Raw genomic sequence first — 17,838 nt, 5'->3', positions numbered from 1 at the left:
TAACAAACATAGACAAAACATAGAAAAAGGTTTTGCTCTACATAGTGTCTCACGCCATGCAGCCACCCATCACAGTTGCAACATGAGTGATTTTAATATTACACCTATTGAGCACATAAAATCCAATACACCTCAGAGATTTAACTACCTGAAGAAAAGAGAAAATGTTTTGGATATTCAAACTACAATGCCTGACACCCACAGGACTAAACGAAAGCCTAGAAAACGTATTTTGAGACAAATATTGTCTTACCCTCTGGTTATACCATTATAGTCCCAATACTTTCTAATTTTGAGTGTATATGAACATGTATATATACAAAATTAGTTTTTTTATGCATGTATGTATTGATATATATTTTTATATGTGACCATAATTCTCATCCCCTCCTTTTTAATTTTGATAATATCCACTCTAACATATTCTTTTTAACTATTCATGAGAGCTTTTATTATTATTATTATTTATTTATTTATGCATTCATTGTTTATGTATGTAATTCATCTATACATCTATTTATTTAATTATTTAATCAATACTCAGTATTTATTGCAAATACTAATGATCCTACTTTTGAATTTTTTTCCAGTATAATTACTATTTTGAAACTCCTATCACCAAAGGTATACTGATCTATTATTCCTTTATTTCCCACCAAATCGGCTCAATGTTACTAAAATTACCCTAGATCATGCAAATTCTTCTTCTTTCCCTATTCTGCTATCCATATCCAAGTAAACACATTGTGCTCTCTTCTTGTAACTAGCGCTAAACCCTGACATGCGCATCAAGTACTCATTAAGCACTTATTCTATTGCCCTTAACATTACATACCTGGAACTTCGAGAGCGCATGCTCCGTTGTCATGACGGCCGCTCACCGCGCTTGACTTCCGATACCTCCGGCAACAACTTCTAACATGAACCCACTGCGCATGCGCTACCCGGCTCCGTGCCGTCTGCGCGGCAAAAACCCGCATTCCGCGCCATTTTCCCTACCCATTCACCGCACAGCATCGCAACTGTAAGTACACACTTATCTTGTATTTAAAGACTGCAATACTGATATGATTATTCATTTATGTCCTGTATTTGAGAAAGGGTCTGCGACCCGAAACGCGTCATTTGGACTTTGTTTGTAAGATTTATATACTTTTTAACTATTTTTAAAATAACATTAAATTCTTTTGATAAACTTCTTTTGGTTTCAACATTGGTATATTTCATAGTTTGGGTAAGTTATTACTAATAGCGCTCCACGTGAACTCGCTTTTTGCAAAAATCTTTCCACTTTTCCTCCGGACCCTATTGGGACCCCGGCGCATTAGAGTTGTGGTAGCTGCACATTTGGTATAACAAAATAGAAACTGGTAAAGGCGTCTGTGCGTTTTTTTTCCAAATTCAGGACACCTGCTTTTTTAATGTAACAACCAGCAGTAGCTCCCAGTGTTGCCCGGGATAGTAAATAACTGCTCTTAGCTATAACAAAATAGATAAAATATTTTATCTGTCACTGACTGTCAGTCCCCGTCACAGCCTGTCTGTCGGTCAGTCCCCGTCACAGCCTGTCTGTCGGTCAGTCCCCGTCACAGCCTGTCTGTCAGTCAGTCCCCGTCACAGCCTGTCTGTCAGTCAGTCCCCGTCACAGCCTGTCTGTCAGTCAGTCCCCGTCACAGCCTGTCTGTCAGTCAGTCCCCGTCACAGCCTGTCTGTCAGTCAGTCCCCGTCACAGCCTGTCTGTCAGTCAGTCCCCGTCACAGCCTGTCTGTCAGTCAGTCCCCGTCACAGCCTGTCTGTCAGTCAGTCCCCGTTACAGCCTGTCTGTCAGTCAGTCCCCGTTACAGCCTGTCTGTCAGTCAGTCCCCGTTACAGCCTGTCTGTCAGTCAGTCCCCGTTACAGCCTGTCTGTCAGTCAGTCCCCGTTACAGCCTGTCTGTCAGTCAGTCCCCGTTACAGCCTGTCTGTCAGTCAGTCCCCGTTACAGCCTGTCTGTCAGTCAGTCCCTGTTACAGCCTGTCTGTCAGTCAGTCCCTGTTACAGCCTGTCTGTCAGTCAGTCCCTGTTACAGCCTGCCTGTCTGTCAGGCCTCTCGCAGCCTGTCTGTCAGGCCCCGTCGCAGCCTGTCTGTCAGGCCCCGTCGCAGCCTGTCTGTCAGGCCCCGTCGCAGCCTGTCTGTCAGGCCCCGTCGCAGCCTGTCTGTCAGGCCCCGTCGCAGCCTGCCTGTCAGCAGCAGACTAGTGATGTGAATTACGGCTATTCTTAGTGAGCTGGCTCATTAGGCTCAGCTCACTAAGAAGAGCCAGCTCTTCTGGCTCCTGAATGACTCCCAGTTAAATATATAATAGGGAGGCGCAATCCACACCACTCCCATTTTAACCTGAATGTATCGGGTTAAAGGGGGCCGACTCATTCTCAAACGAAACATCACTACAGCAGACAATGCCTCCTGTACGTGGTGGTTAATAAGTGGATTTTGGTAAGTGTGGGGTGAAATCAAAACCGAGTCTATGACGTGACAGAGAGCTGCTGTGCACTCAGCTTTATATATTAGATTAGAAGTACTGTATTAATTGTAATCAGATATATTTCAATAAAATAAGCTAATAAAATTTTTTTATTGAATTGAATGTAAAAAAAACTACTATAAGATTTCCTGGACTATATCTTCATTAGGAGATCTGATACTTTACTTAAATCTGATCTGTCTCATCTCTTTCTATGTGTCAGTGTGTTAGTACAATGTCAGAAGCCAGATGAAAGTGTATATACACCTGTACCCTGATACTCTAACCACATTGTCGCCCCACAGAACTAGACGGGTCATAATGTGCCTGTTAAGAGAGGCCCCACCCACAAAGAGGCCCCGCCCACACTCTGGGATTTTGCATTGAGCACAATAGAGAGTGATAGGAGCTAAAAAAAAGCAATAAAACTGAGTAAAATTGTGAAGTAAGGGGTTAAAATAATCGTTATTGTGTGTGCCCCCTGGGCTCTGACTATTACACATCACCCACACAGTACAGTATTAGTTTCTTTCTGGTACATAGTGAGAAGGGGGACCACGTAATAGCCAGAGCCCCTGGAGCAGGGATGGGTTATGGTGACGCTCCAGGAGCACTTGCGATTCTTTAGCATAAAAGTAAGGCTGATTTTATACATTAAATACAGGAAAAGATCTACGTAGCAGTATTAATGGTAGATTTGCTTTAAGGAAATGTTTATCTCTCAAAGAACTGCAAAAATGCTATCATAGCATACATATTTTTGTTTGATGAGGAAATTCTCTAGAACTACCAATTTCATGATAAGTTTTGTTCATAAAAATATATTTAAAAATAACACCTGATCAAACTACACATTCTTCTTATCCTTCCAACCATATGATCATCATCAGGGAACAAAAGAGAACCACACATTGGCTCTCTCTTATAAAGCATTCAACACCTGGAGCTGTCACATCTAAGAATTTCCACCCTGCTAAGGGACACAGCTGGCACCTGGTACAAAACCAACATGTTTTTATCTCAGAATGGAATGCAAGGTCAGCTATATTGTGGTCAGGACATAAATTAGATGATATCCACATATCTGTAAATTAGTAAGTAATTGTGAAATGTAATTCCGCTGGTCATACTAAACAAACAAATGGTATCTAAAGTTTTACTGAAATTTTCAACTGCTGGTTAATCCTACTGTATGGGGTATTCCTGAAAATTCTTGCATATTTTCACTTGTACATTTGTTCCTATATTAGTTCCTATTAGCATACAGATCCTCATCCTGGTGGTAGATGCCCTTTAAGTCTAAATTCACTCCAACTACATCCTTCTTTAAAGGAAACCTACCACTTGAAGTGGCAGGTATAAGAGGGAACTACCGAGCACCAGCTCAGGGTTAGCTGGTGCCGGAGCTTATTTTTGTTAGTGTTTTAAACCGCAGTATCGCGGTTTAAAACACTTTTTAAACTTTATGGCCGAAGCTGCTTCGGTGCACCATGCGCGCGACCGTGCCCGCGGCTCTCATTCACTTCCTATGTAGCCGCGTGCACGGTCGCGCGCATGGTGCGCCGAGCGCGTACCTCCCTGCGCCAAAGCAGCTTCGGCCATACAGTTTAAAACGTGTTTTAAACCGCGATACTGCGTTTTAAAACACTAACAAAAATAAGCTCCGGCACCAGCTCACCCTGAGCTGGTGCTTGGTAGTTCCCTCTTATACCTGCCACTTCAAGTGGTAGGTTTCCTTTAAGGTTTATCTATGTCTTTATGGAAATGTTAGTAATATAGAGTTATTTGCGTTACAATGTGTCGGAATGAACATCATATATGTCAAAAAAGAATGTCACATTTTGATTGTTTCTTGTAGTAAAAAAATTACAGTGCCAAAAAAATAAATTCATCAAATAATGATGACTTTACATATATCAAGCACTCTCATATAGGAAACACCTGTACAACCCATTCCCATAACTTCTCAAATTCTAGAATGGTTTGTTTTGAAAACCTTAAACCAAAAACTAATCACTAAATATTTTCCACCTGCTCAAGCAAAAAGCATGTTGTATCATTCCTGGCAGAAAGATGCAGAAGTCTGGATGCCAAGCACATGCATGCTTCAGCTCCACTTATTTGGGCATTTCCTGTTGTTTTTTTACATGTAAGCTTTAGATAACAGGATTAAAATATTTTAGACTGAAATGTGTCAAAATAAATTTTTACCTGGTTCTTTTTAAAGGTTCATTGGTTTAATCCCTTAAAGCTCTATAATGTAACTATGTGCTGGCAAAACATTTATGGTATCATGATGTAAATCTGTGTCATGGTGACAGCACACAATTAAAAGCCATGAATGACAGCCAGGTTCCCGCTGACAGGGGAGTGATTGGTCATCTGAACCTTTTAGATGTCAATACCAACTACTTCTTTTTGGACAACCCAATCATTTACCATTAATGTCAAGCTCTTCCCGTATCAGAATGATAGCTCTTTGTCCAGGCACACAAACCGAGTCTCCATAATAGGCTACATTCACACTGACGTATGGAGGATGTATATACGGCCGACGTATATACGGCCGATATACGTCCTCCATAGACGTCAATGGGCGCCCGGCGCCCTACGGGAGCCGTACGGTGCAGCACACGTCCTATCTTTCTCCGCAGTACGGCGCCGTGCGCCATTACTTCCTATGGAGAGGGGCGGGGTGAGCTGCGCTCACCTCCTCCTCCTCTTCCCGTACACTGCCGTTGCCCGCTACGGTACGGTACGGGCGGGCAACGGCAGTGTGAATATAGCCTTAAAATGGTAAATTATGTCATGCACAAGAGAGGGGTGTTCTGAGATGGGGAGAGCTTGACTTCAGCACTAAGCTCTCCGCATTGGTCTTGGTTTATACTACCAATTTACATCTCACCTCAAAGTTCAAAGGTGCCACAAAGTGGGAACATGAAAGAAACATGATCTGAATAGTAATATGCTGCTCAACAACATACCGTATTTTTCGGACTATAAGGCGCACAAAAATTCCTTTGATTTTCTCAGAAATCAAAGGTGCGCCTTATAGTCCAGTGTGCCTTATATATGAACCATACTGACAGACAACAGCTGCCTTAAACTGTGCACAGGTCTGCCAACTGCTGGTCATACATCCTTATAATCAGGTGCGCCTGATATATGAATTTTAGCTGGCATTTATTGATGTTGCGCCTTATACTCCGGTGCGCCTTATAATCCGAAAAAATACTGTATTTGTAGTGGTTAACTAGGTCAATTTTGGCTGTAGGGTTCCCTTTGACCTAATAAACCACTACCAGTATTTTACCAAGCAGCTGAACACCTGTCAAGGAGGCAGAGATTTTAACAGTGAAGTCAAGCTCTCTCTTCCTCAAAAAGCCACCTATAATGTAATTGATGTTTCTACATCCAGAGACCTCACTAACCAGATCTCCGGAAGATTAGAATGTGTTCAGCTACTTGATAATATAATAGTATTGCTTTATTAGATTAATTGCTAATGACAGGTTTCCTTTAAAAAACCCACCACCTATGGTTGAGATGAAAACTGGCCATAAACAAACGTACGCACGTGTGGTGTCATATGATAAAGGATAACCTAGACGCTCAATGGACATTGCCTTGGACTGATCTCCACATGCTATTCAATGAGGGTTACACACATGCTCAAGATCCTCACCAGAGGAGGAAGCCATTTCTTAGCATGCTCCATGCCTCGAAAAGACAACAGTGGATTAAACCCTATTTAAACCCTATAATAATTATTTATTTATATAGCGCCTACAGATTACGCAGCACTGCACAGAGCATGTCAAATTGGTCCCTGTCCCCATGAGGCTCACAATCTAATCAACCTAACAGTATGTTTTGGAGTGTGGGGGGAAACTGGAGGACCCGGAGGAAGCCCACGCAAACACGGAGAGAACATACAAACTCTTTGCAGATGTTGACCTGGGTGGGATTTGAACCCAGGACCCCAGCGCTGCAAGGCAGAAGTGCTACTCACTCAGCCACCATGCTACCCTAACAGCCAAATATGTGTTTGTGTGGGGGATATATATCTAAAGGGGTTTTCCCACGAAAGAAAATTCTCAAATCTCAAGCCCCTAGTGATGTTTACACAATAAAGATCATTTAACCCCTTTCTTAGCAATTTTACTCAGTTTTATTGCTGTTTTAGCTCCTATCACTCCCTAAGCCAGTGGTGGCGAACCTATGGCACGGGTGCCAGAGGTGGCACTCAAAGCCCTTTCTGTGGGCACCCAGGCCTTCACACCAACAGACAGGACTCAAAGCTTCCTCCTGTGGTCCAAGACCACATGCCATGCTCAGCGCCATTTTAAAGCAACATCTTCGGCTGCCAGGACTACAGGAGGAGTGAGAAGGGGTGGATAGAGATGGATTAACATTGGAGCTCCTGCTCTGGGTCCCCTGATTCTTCCTCTTCAGGGGACCCTGGAGGGAAGTTACAATCCAAATTTCCCCATCATCTTTCTATTGTATTGGTGAACTCAGGATGCCAATACAATTGAAACCTGTCATACAGCTGGGATCAATAAGCTACTACTTAAATTGTCATGTTGGCACTTTGCAACGTATAAATGGGGATTGGTTGTAGTTTGGGCACTCTGTCTCCAAAAGGTTCGCCATCACTGCCCTAAGCTGTTCAGTGTAAAATTATCATCAGACAATGCCCTCGCCCTAGCGGACAGTAAGTAAATGTGCCCCATTATGATCCATCTAGTTCTGTGAGCTTTATAAGGGTACAGGTGTATATACACTTTCATCTGGCTTCTGACATTGTACTGACACATAGAAAGAGAGATGAGACAGCTCAGAGATGAGGAGATGCATGAGATGCATATTACATAATGGCACACAGACTTTTACACGGTCAGCTCTACTACATATGTGCTCTCACACTATGAGATCTCCTGTGCCTGCCTCCCCTTTCCCCCAGATAACTTATCTGCCTAGAGATTGCATCTTCTCTTTCCTGATGATGTGTCTGCTGGCAGGAAGTGAATGATTGAGTGTCTGTGAGCTCCGTCCAGGGCTGCAGGGGGCGTGGCTACAGTGCAAAGAGTGGAAAGAGAAAGAAATCCCAGTTTCACTGCCTCACACAGAAATCCAAGATGGCGGCCCCCAACCCTAAGACAGAAGTTACAGGGTTGTGTATAGGGGAAACTGCAATTGTGTACACCAGGACTGATAGAGACAGGTTGGAAATATATCTGTGAAATGCTGTATTTTTGTTAATAACAGTGAATTAGAGAATGTGTTATTCTTTTATCCTGAGTACATATTAGAATCTAGTCTTTGTGGGAATAACCATTTAATACAATCTTCTCTGAGTATATAAGATAAAACCATTTTTACAACAGAAAATCTGTACATATTTATTGGTTATTGGTCTTAGAGCAAATAAACTACCTCACATGAAAAGTAAACTCCAATATTGGTCCACTTAGCCTTTAAATTAGAATCACGCATCTTAGAATTGTATCTTCATCCATTAGATGACAGTGTTTCCTGATAGCAGATCTTATCATGGGAACCATTTAGTTGAAATCAAAAGAAACTAAAAAAAAATTCCACTTATGAACAATTAGTCTACCACAAATGTCCAATTTTTCTCAATCTAGTACTAACACCTAAGTAAATGCCTCCTATGTAATGCTTCCTAAATATACTCTACGAAATACATTGACTGCAGTATAAATACAAAATCATCGCTGTAGATCCATACAAGGCCAACAAACAAAGAGTAATGGCCTCTTAACATGCTGGGAACCAGAGGTCGCACTAACATTTTTCCAGAAGGGTAAAAATACTCCTCTTACCATTTTTGAGGAGTATTTTTACCCGAGGAGAAGTATGAAAATTTTGGTAATACACCGCACACATAGCACAATCACACAGAACACAGCGTGCACACACTCACTTATCCTATTGTACCTCCCGGGAGCCCCCTGAAGGAAGGAAGCCAGACTAGAACTAGAGTTAGAAAAATGATTTGTACTTTATTTAAACATTTCATAAAACATTAAAAATCCAGTGGTGACGAAAACAGAAAAAGAAGGGGGGCATCACCGGACAACAAAGAGTGGAGGAACATTACAATGTATAAACACACGTAAGACCTAGTACTGATGAGGGTGGGATCTTGGGTGAGAGCGCACTATGAAGCTGAAGGTACATACAGCCATTGTCATAATAGTCAATAAACATTACAGTGTAATCGTACAAACCAGGTCTTACCCGATGGCATGAAAGGTGAGACTCCACTGTCCGGGATGGCACCCACCCCACAATGTATATACACAGGTAAGACCTAGTACTGATGAGGGTGGGATCTTGGGTGAGAGCCCACTATGAAGCTGAAGGTACATACAGCCATTGTCATAATAGTCAATAAACATTACAGTGTAATCGTACAAACCAGGTCTTACCCGATGGCATGAAAGGTGAGACTCCACTGTCCGGGATGGCACCCACCCGAGTATTTTTACCCGAGGAGAAGTATGAAAATTTTGGTAATACACCGCACACATAGCACACTCACACAGAACACAGCGTGCACACACTCACCGCTGACAACACAGCACACACTGCACACACTCACCGCTCACAACACAGCACACACTCACCGCTCACAGCACAGCACACACTCACCGCTCACAGCACAGCACACACTCACCGCTCACAGCACAGCACACACTCACTGCTCACAGCACAGCACACACTCACCGCTCACAGCACACGCTCACCGCTCACAGCACAGCACACGCTCACCGCTCACAGCACACACACACAGCACAACACACACTCAACCCTCACAGCACAACACACACTCAACCCTCACAGCACAGAACACACTCAACCCTCACAGCACAGCACACACTCAACCCTCACAGCACAGCACACACTCAACCCTCACAGCACAGCACACACTCAACCCTCACAGCACAGCACACACTCAACCCTCACAGCACAGCACACACTCAACCCTCACAGCACAGCACACACTCACCGCTCACAGCACACAATCACCGCTCACAGCACAGCACATGCTCACAGCACAGCACATGCTCACAGCACAGCACATGCTCACAGCACAGCACACACTCACCGCTCACAGCACAGCAAACACTCACCGCTCACAGCACACACTCACCGCTCACAGCACAGCACATACTCACCGCTCACAGCACAGCACACACTCACCGCACACACTCACCGCTCACAGCACAGCACACACTCACCGCTCACAGCACACAATCACCGCTCACAGCACAGCACACAATCACCGCTCACAGCACAGCACATACTCACCGCACAGCACACAACACAATCACCACTGAACACACTACACTCACTACACTGAACACACTACACTCACTACACTGAACACACTACACTCACTACACTGAACACACTACACTCACTACACTGAACACACTACACTCACTACACTGAACACACTACACTCACAACACTGAACACACTACACTCACAACACTGAACACACTACACTGAACACACTACACTGAACACTGAACACACTACACTCACAACACTGAACACACTACACTCACAACACTGAACACACTACACTCACAACACTGAACACACTACACTCACAACACTGAACACACTACACTCACAACACTAAACACACTACACTCACAACACTGAACACACTACACTCACACAGAACACAGCGTGCACACACTCACACTGCACACACTCACCGCTGACAACACAGCACACACTGCACACACTCACCGCTCACAACACAGAACACACTCACCACTCACAGCACAGCACCCGCTCACAGCACAGCACCCGCTCACAGCACAGCACCCGCTCACAGCACAACACACACTCACAGCACAACACACACTCACAGCACAACACACACTCACTGCTCACAGCACAGCACACACTCACCGCACACAGCACACACTCACCGCTCTGGGGCCGTTGCTCTCACTCCGGGTCTCTCCGGCACGCCCCTGACACTGATGACTGTGTCAAGTGTCCCGCTGAGCGGCCCGGTGCGCGCTCTGATCGCCCTACAGACATTTCCCTCATTTGCAGCATGCACTGAACCGCTCAGCCTGCGCGCTACAGGGAATAATTGCCAAGCGTAACTTTACGCATGGCAATTATTTTGGGGGGTAATGGCGCCTCATCAGGCGTCTATGACGCGTGGTGAGGCGTTAATGCGAACTCTGCTGGGAACTATAGCTCATAAAATGTAAAAGTGTATTTGTAGCTGTTGGCCTTCCATACACTGTGGTAAGCAAAGATCTCTTTCTGTTTTCACCAATACATCAATAAAGTTCATTTTGGTGTAATCCATCTTAAATTTAATGACTGGTTAATGGAGCTGGCATTAAGACACAAAATTAAGAAAAAAGTGCTTTGAACCAGAACAAACATGAAAAAGTCAACCACATATGTCATTAAGAAGCAAATATACCTAGACTACTCAATAAACACAGATATGTATTTATTCTCAAAAACTGGCAGGAATGTGTTGGCAAACGTCCAAACTGTCAGCCTGCCCATCGCAGTACCATTAGTTACTATTGCTTGTATGCTTTCCAATGCCACTTTCTATTATTAAGATTTGTCCCTAAGTTGCACAAACAATAGCCATTATGGAAATAGAAATAGAGTATTACTGTATTTGGGGCCTTTCTTTATTCTTATACACTTTTAAAGGGATTTCCCACATAGACAAGTAAGGCCCTATCCACAGGTTAGGGCCTAACTTGCTGATCAGTGTGGGTCTCAGTCCTGCCGCGCTCGGCGATCTCCCTCAGCTCCATAGAGATTAATGGAGCAGAACGGTCATGCGTTGTGGTGTGCTCCATTACTCTTATGGAGCGACAAGGGGTCAGTTGGACCCCTCGTTTTCACGATCTGTGGGGGTCCCCGCACTGATAGAACGTATTCAAATTTCCCAGTCTTTACCAGGACTTTCCTGGTGGCTTCAACTACATACTCATATGGAATTTTCTAATACAAACTTTCGAGATTATTATAGATTTTCCACCCACCATGATATTTTCTTGATCACGGCTTATATAATTGGGGTTCTGTATGATATTATCCTGTAAGGTGGACTAAAAGTGTATTTAATACCCCCTGTGAAAGTCTCACCTGCCTATCCTCTCACTCCCTCATGACATTTCAGCAAAGCCTGCCAAAGACATAATAACTTCCTCTTCTGAGGCATCAAGTAGACATCTACAAATAAAAATCCCCAAGGGACAAATATCAATATAAACTCCTTTTTGGGTAAATTTAGTAATTTTAGCCCTATTTGATGTCCACTTCAAATTAATATTCAACAGCATGTCAAGGCTAGTTATAAGGATGAACTTAAAGTGCTAGTGCTACACATGAAAAGCCAGGCTGCCATATAAATTATCATGCTATAAATAGACAAGTGGCTAACCCATCAAAGCTCACTTGCGGGGATGAGGTCATGACTTTGGGGCGATTAGGGTCATTGGAAAAACTAGAATCTGAGTCAATAGTCCAGCAAATCTCTCAACTCTCTCAACTTTCTTTCTCAATTTTAGGTTTCCCCAAATTGCTTGTTACCCACCCATAAGCTTTCTAGTTTTGCAGGAATCCAAGTCTTAAAAAGAGTGTTCTAATTGGGCTATGTTTAGCTATTTAGCCTAGCGGGACTATATCACATGCACTGTGAGTCCATAAAAAGTTTTTGTTCGCAATTTTAATTGAATGCTTAGATTTGCTATAAAATATAGTAAACTGATTCATAATACACACCAGTATCCATCATATTTATATGAAAAACTAAAAATATTGCAAAGCATTTTTCTTTTCTATAAGCATCTACAAAATTACTTACCTATAGCTTTAGTATAATGTCTTGCACCAAGCAATAGCTCTGGAGCTCTGTACCAAAATGTAACCACAACTGGATCCAGGTCTGCTAGTGGTTTCAAAGGAGAATTGAACAATCGAGCAAAGCCCATGTCAGCTACAATATAAAAACAAACAAACTCAACATTACTACCATATTAATCAATAAAGTACCTGAGGATTTACCCCTTCTTTATTACTAAGTCAATTTGGTAGAATTGACAGTGCTAATGCTTTCATGCATTCAAAGGTCCTAATCGTTTTTTCATTTGTAAGCTATGACTTGTACTTTTATCACCCTGTTTTAGGGTATTTATGTTTTTGGTTATATAAACTTTTAGCTGAAAATAGAAAGGTAATATGGAAAGAAATTAAACCATTGTTTTTTGCATTGTAAATAAAATTACTTGCCTAAATAACTTTGTACTTTTGTTCAATAAAAAAAGGTGCAACTATTGAAATTCCGGAGGGACTTCTTAGGATACGTTAGTAAAACGGATGGTAGATGTTCTTTAACACTGTACAAAGAAAGGTTACAGGCTGAGCCCTGTCCATACAGGGCAAGTATCTGCTGTATTATAATTGAAATATAATAAAATGACACATGGAAGTAGAATTATATTAGTAAATGTTAAATAGTAGTATTACTGCTGTGTAGGAGGAAAAATACAAAAAAGTTATGGATTTTTAAAAAACGTGTGTGAAAATGAAAACGCAAAAAAAAAAAAGAAAAGAAAATAGCCTTGTTCTTATGGGGTTAAATCAATCCATAACTTGCCCAGTTTGTGGAAAGCTACGTGGGGGACACAGTAAACATATGGAAGAAGGTGATCTACTCAGATAAGACCAAAATGTAACTTTTTGGCCTAAAGGCCAAATGCTATGTAGGGAGGAAAGCCAACACTGCACGTCACCCTTAAGACAGTATCCCCACCGTGAAGCATGGTGGTGACCGAATTATGCTGTGGGGATGCTTTGCTTCAGTGGGACGAGGAAGCTGATCACAGTTGATAGGAAAATGGATGAAACTAAAATACAGGGCAATCCTGGAGGAAAACATTTTAGAGGTTGCAAAAGACTTGTGACTGAGGAATAGGTTCACCTTCCAGAAGGGCAATGACACTAAACATATTGAGAAGTCTACAATTGAATGGTTTATATAAAAAAGTATTCATATTTTAAAATGGCCCTTTCAAAGTTCAGATTTAAATTCCATTTTTCTTGGGCTTGACATGAAGATTGATATCCATTGAATGGCTGTATTGTGCACCGTACCATACCGTTTTTGAGACATAAAAAATATAGAGCATGTCCTATTTTCTCATGTATTTCCGTCCATACTCCATGGGAATGTCTATGGGAATGTATAAAATATGGGTTGCCTACATGTTGCATATGGCTGTGTACCGTATACTGACGTATGTGCAGTATCCAGGGATGCCAGAACCAGTGGGAGGTGCATTCTGTCAGCCAGCCAATAGTCAGCTAGCCATCATTTGCCAGACTGCCATATTTTATATGGATACGGTACAGATACAGTGACATACATGCACATACGGATGAAAAACATCACATATATATGGATTCATACTGCACGGAAGTACAGGACTGGAGAAATCACACGTTCATTTGAATGAACCTTAAAGGCTCATAATTCCATTATACTTTACCACTTGCCATGAGTAAACCCCTTTAATAGGTGTAACTGAACCTAATTGTAGTTCTCTGTATTTATTGCATTATTAAGATTTATAAAAAGGATATAGATACATTTGTCCTAGAAAAAGGTTCTCCGTTATGTTTCACCCTTAGTTATGTTAGAGTTTGACAACCATATCCTAAAATTAGAATTGGAAATATGCTTAGTGTACAGATTTAATGAAAGTCTAGATAGCATACAAGCACGTTTAAATCAAAATCTGATGCAGTTATGTTAATTTTATTTACCTATTTTGACTCTTCCTCTCTCAGGACCTTCCCCCATTACCAGGATGTTTGCTGGTTTCTGCAAAATATAAGGCTTAAATTCAGAATGGGAGGAAAGTTATTTTTATAACATGTTTAATATGTTTATTTAATGAGCATAAATATAATTAAGTTAGAGGTTTGCAGGAGAGGAATATGTACAGTTCCCCATGTCTGTATATTATTAAAATAGATGTTTAACCCTATTAAAGAATAAAATTGAAATAATTACATTTTATGTATCATCCATGTCACATAAATAGAGTGCATGTTTTAAAGGGAAATATCTTGGTAACTGTAATCCTGTCTATCCCATAATGGTGGAAAACTAGAATACAATATTTTATTCAACTTTTATATTAGTTTTAAATGAAGGGACTAACTATTAGGTCCATTATTTTAGAAGTTTGACAGGTTTATGTCTGAATATAGTATAGTATAGTATAGTATAGTATAGTATAGTAATTTCTTAATTGCTGCAGTATCATCTTTATAATGATATGTATTATATATAGACGCACTGCCTCCCAGTAAGCCTGTAGACTAGCTCTATTTAATAAAGGGGGGGATTTATCAAAGAATGTATTAGCATACATGTCTTGAAAAATTATGACCCGCCCCCTTACCTCATCTCCATGCCAAGCGGACAGAGTGGGGCATGCTTGGCATAAGCTAGCCTTTGTCAGTTTATATTAAAGGAAAGGGTGCAATACTACCCCAACCCTGATGCACAGTCATGCGTCAGAAAAAATGATTGTTGGTTCTTAATAGAGGCGGTTCAAGATTTAAGGATACCCGACCTACAGACGACCCCTAGTTACAGATCCGCTCTTCCCACTGTGACCTCTGGTGAAGCTCTCTGGATGATTTACTTGAGTCCCAGGCTGCACTGATCAGCTGTAATGTGTCTGTAATGAAGTTTTATTAATAATCCTTGTTCCCTTCCCGGAGCAGCACAAAACTTTGAAAATCGAATTGTCACTGGGCCAAAAAAAAAATTTTGTCTGGCGTTACAATTATAAAAAATACCTGTTCCTACTTGCATACAAATTCAACTTAAAAAAACAAACCTAAAGAACCTATCTTGTACGTAACCCAGAGCCTGGATGTATATCTGGGATAACATGTGAACATCAAGAGCTGAAACACAGTGCCATATAACAAATAATGAAACAAAAAGATAAAACTTAACATATACTTCAAGGAAAAATTAATGGAGCTCTACCATCAAAATCAAGCATGATAAATCAGGGTCACTTACTCATTGATCAAGGCACTGTGACTGTGATCATCTTATTATATTGGTTATCCACAGCCGCCTCCATTCAAAAATCTACTTATTAGATTATGCTAATGACCCAGTAGGGGGGGGGGTGCATTACCAGAGCCCCTCTTTGCTACATACTCACAGACTGTTACACTGTGCAAGGAGCACTTCTCTCTCCCACTGTGTGCTGAATCTTTGTCTGCTGCAGTGATATTACATCAGACAGAGGGAGGGATGAAGTGTGGGCAGGGAGCAGAGGGAAGGGTGAGCCAGTGAAAAAAAAACCTGCAAAGCTAATGCAAGGAGGGGCTCTTATACCACCCCCAGAGCCCTTCAGACTCATAAGCATAATTAAAAAGTTGGTTTTAGAATGATGGAGGCCATTCATAACAAATATAAGAATACCACAATAACGACAAAAAAGTTACGTTATCTTTTGTCTGCCAGAGTTTTCAGTGAGCAGAACAAAGCCTCATAAAATGCCAATACTGTAACAATGCACAATATACCTGTTCCCATACGTTAACTTTATACACCTTACAACACATTAGTGAAATACAACACATTACTTTCTATCTCAGAAATTAGTTAAACTGTCTGTATTTTGTCTGAAATGCTTATTATTTATATTGCATTATTATTTATTGCAGTTCAATGAACAAGCAGTAAAATGAAACAAAAAGATTTAAAATGTCACAAAAAAATTATTGATATTTCCTGCACCAATCCTCAATGTTACTATTAAAACAATTCCCAGGTCTCCCCTGGAAATGACCACTTGTGGGAGTGCCCATTTAAATGAATGCAAGAAAATGCATTTTCTAGAAGCAAATAAATAAGCAAATATGCAAAATTAATGAACCTTTAGAAGTCTTGTCTACCCAAAGTCTCATTGCAACTGAATTACTTTGTCACATTTTTCTTTTCTGTTAAACCATAATGATTGCGGTAGAGTTCGATACTCTACAAAGGAACAATAGCTTTCCATAGAGTGGAAGTCCCGGTGGTGTATCACAGTTATCCTCATGATACTGCCTAGACCTCGGAGACAGAGTTGTCATGGGAACAAAAGCAACTACAAGGTTTCCTCACAAGGAAGTTATCATTATCCACAAGTTGTAATGCAGCTTCCCTGCAGAACCCCCCTGGGGATTTCTTCTATTTTATTTATCATAAAGCTGTACAGGTAAAGGCCCCTGCAGTGATATAAAGATGCAAACAATATCATCTTGTATTAAGAGACCCTCATAATGTACTGCACTAAAAACAAATGAATGAATACAGTTTGATACTTAAACGTTCTACACAGAATTGATATCATGCTACCTATTTGCCAGGCTACAGTTAATGCTTTATAATTTGTATAGTTATTTTTATAGCTATATAGTTTTACATTTTTTAAAAACAAGGGCATAGGAAGCTTGAATAACAGTGGATCTTGCCAGAGGGGGGTACACAGCACCATGTAAGCATGCTAGGTCACTGATGGTAGACCCCTAAAAATTGCATGTCTGTCCGATGAAGTGGAGTTCTGTGCGGTGTTTTTTATATTCAGGAATACCTGCAATTAGTAGAAAAAAGCATTTGAGAATATATGTAAATGAGCCTGAGGGTCTATGTGTGCTTCAAAAATGCCCCTTTGCGCTCTGTCATCTTTTAATTTATTTACTCCTCCGGTACAAGGTTGGCCCTACATCAAGCAGAGGTGTCCTCCGGCTCTCTGCAAATCCTGCACATAGGCGATATTATCTTTCTTGTGTAGCCGGCTGTGCGAGGAAGATAGTACTGTGAGAGAGTCCGGTGGCGTCACTGGTCATCCTGTAGTAGAGGCATGACAAGGTGGTCAGCCTCATACTGGAGAAGTGAATGAATTAACAGATGACAGCATGCAGAGGGGCTCCACTGATGCCCTATAGCCCATCATTTACATGTTTTTCTGATAACACTTTTTTCTACAAATTGTGGATATTCCTGGATATAAAAAAACATAGCACAAGAATCCACTGCAATAGATGAACATGTAAGTGTTAGGGGTCTACCATCAGTGGTAGGTTTCCTTTAAATGCTCTCTAGATGGGCTCTCCAACTTGTAGCTCGCAGCAATAGAGGTTTATAAAAAAAAATAACTCCACCTTAAAGAGGACCTGTAACCTCTAAAAACTGCACTAGGAGCTGCTTACTGAAGTA

At 41.3% G+C, this 17,838-nt stretch overlaps 1 protein-coding gene across 2 annotated transcripts in view; it reads right to left on the bottom strand.

The window, feature by feature from the left end:
- Window positions 1–17,838, bottom strand: part of CDK19 (cyclin dependent kinase 19) — a 117,319-nt gene that overhangs the window by 41,204 nt on the left and 58,277 nt on the right. For both annotated transcript variants that reach the window (XM_072141786.1, XM_072141785.1), the window contains exons 5-6: window positions 14,367–14,424; window positions 12,406–12,537 (exon numbers count right to left, since the gene is read on the bottom strand). In XM_072141786.1, the coding sequence (XP_071997887.1) occupies window positions 12,406–12,537; window positions 14,367–14,424 (190 nt within the window). The remainder of the gene's footprint in view (window positions 1–12,405; window positions 12,538–14,366; window positions 14,425–17,838) is intronic.

The sequence above is a fragment of the Engystomops pustulosus genome, chromosome 3 (assembly GCF_040894005.1).
Source record: "Engystomops pustulosus chromosome 3, aEngPut4.maternal, whole genome shotgun sequence".
NCBI lineage: Eukaryota > Metazoa > Chordata > Amphibia > Anura > Leptodactylidae > Engystomops > Engystomops pustulosus.
This window is presented reverse-complemented; position numbering and strand designations above follow the sequence as displayed.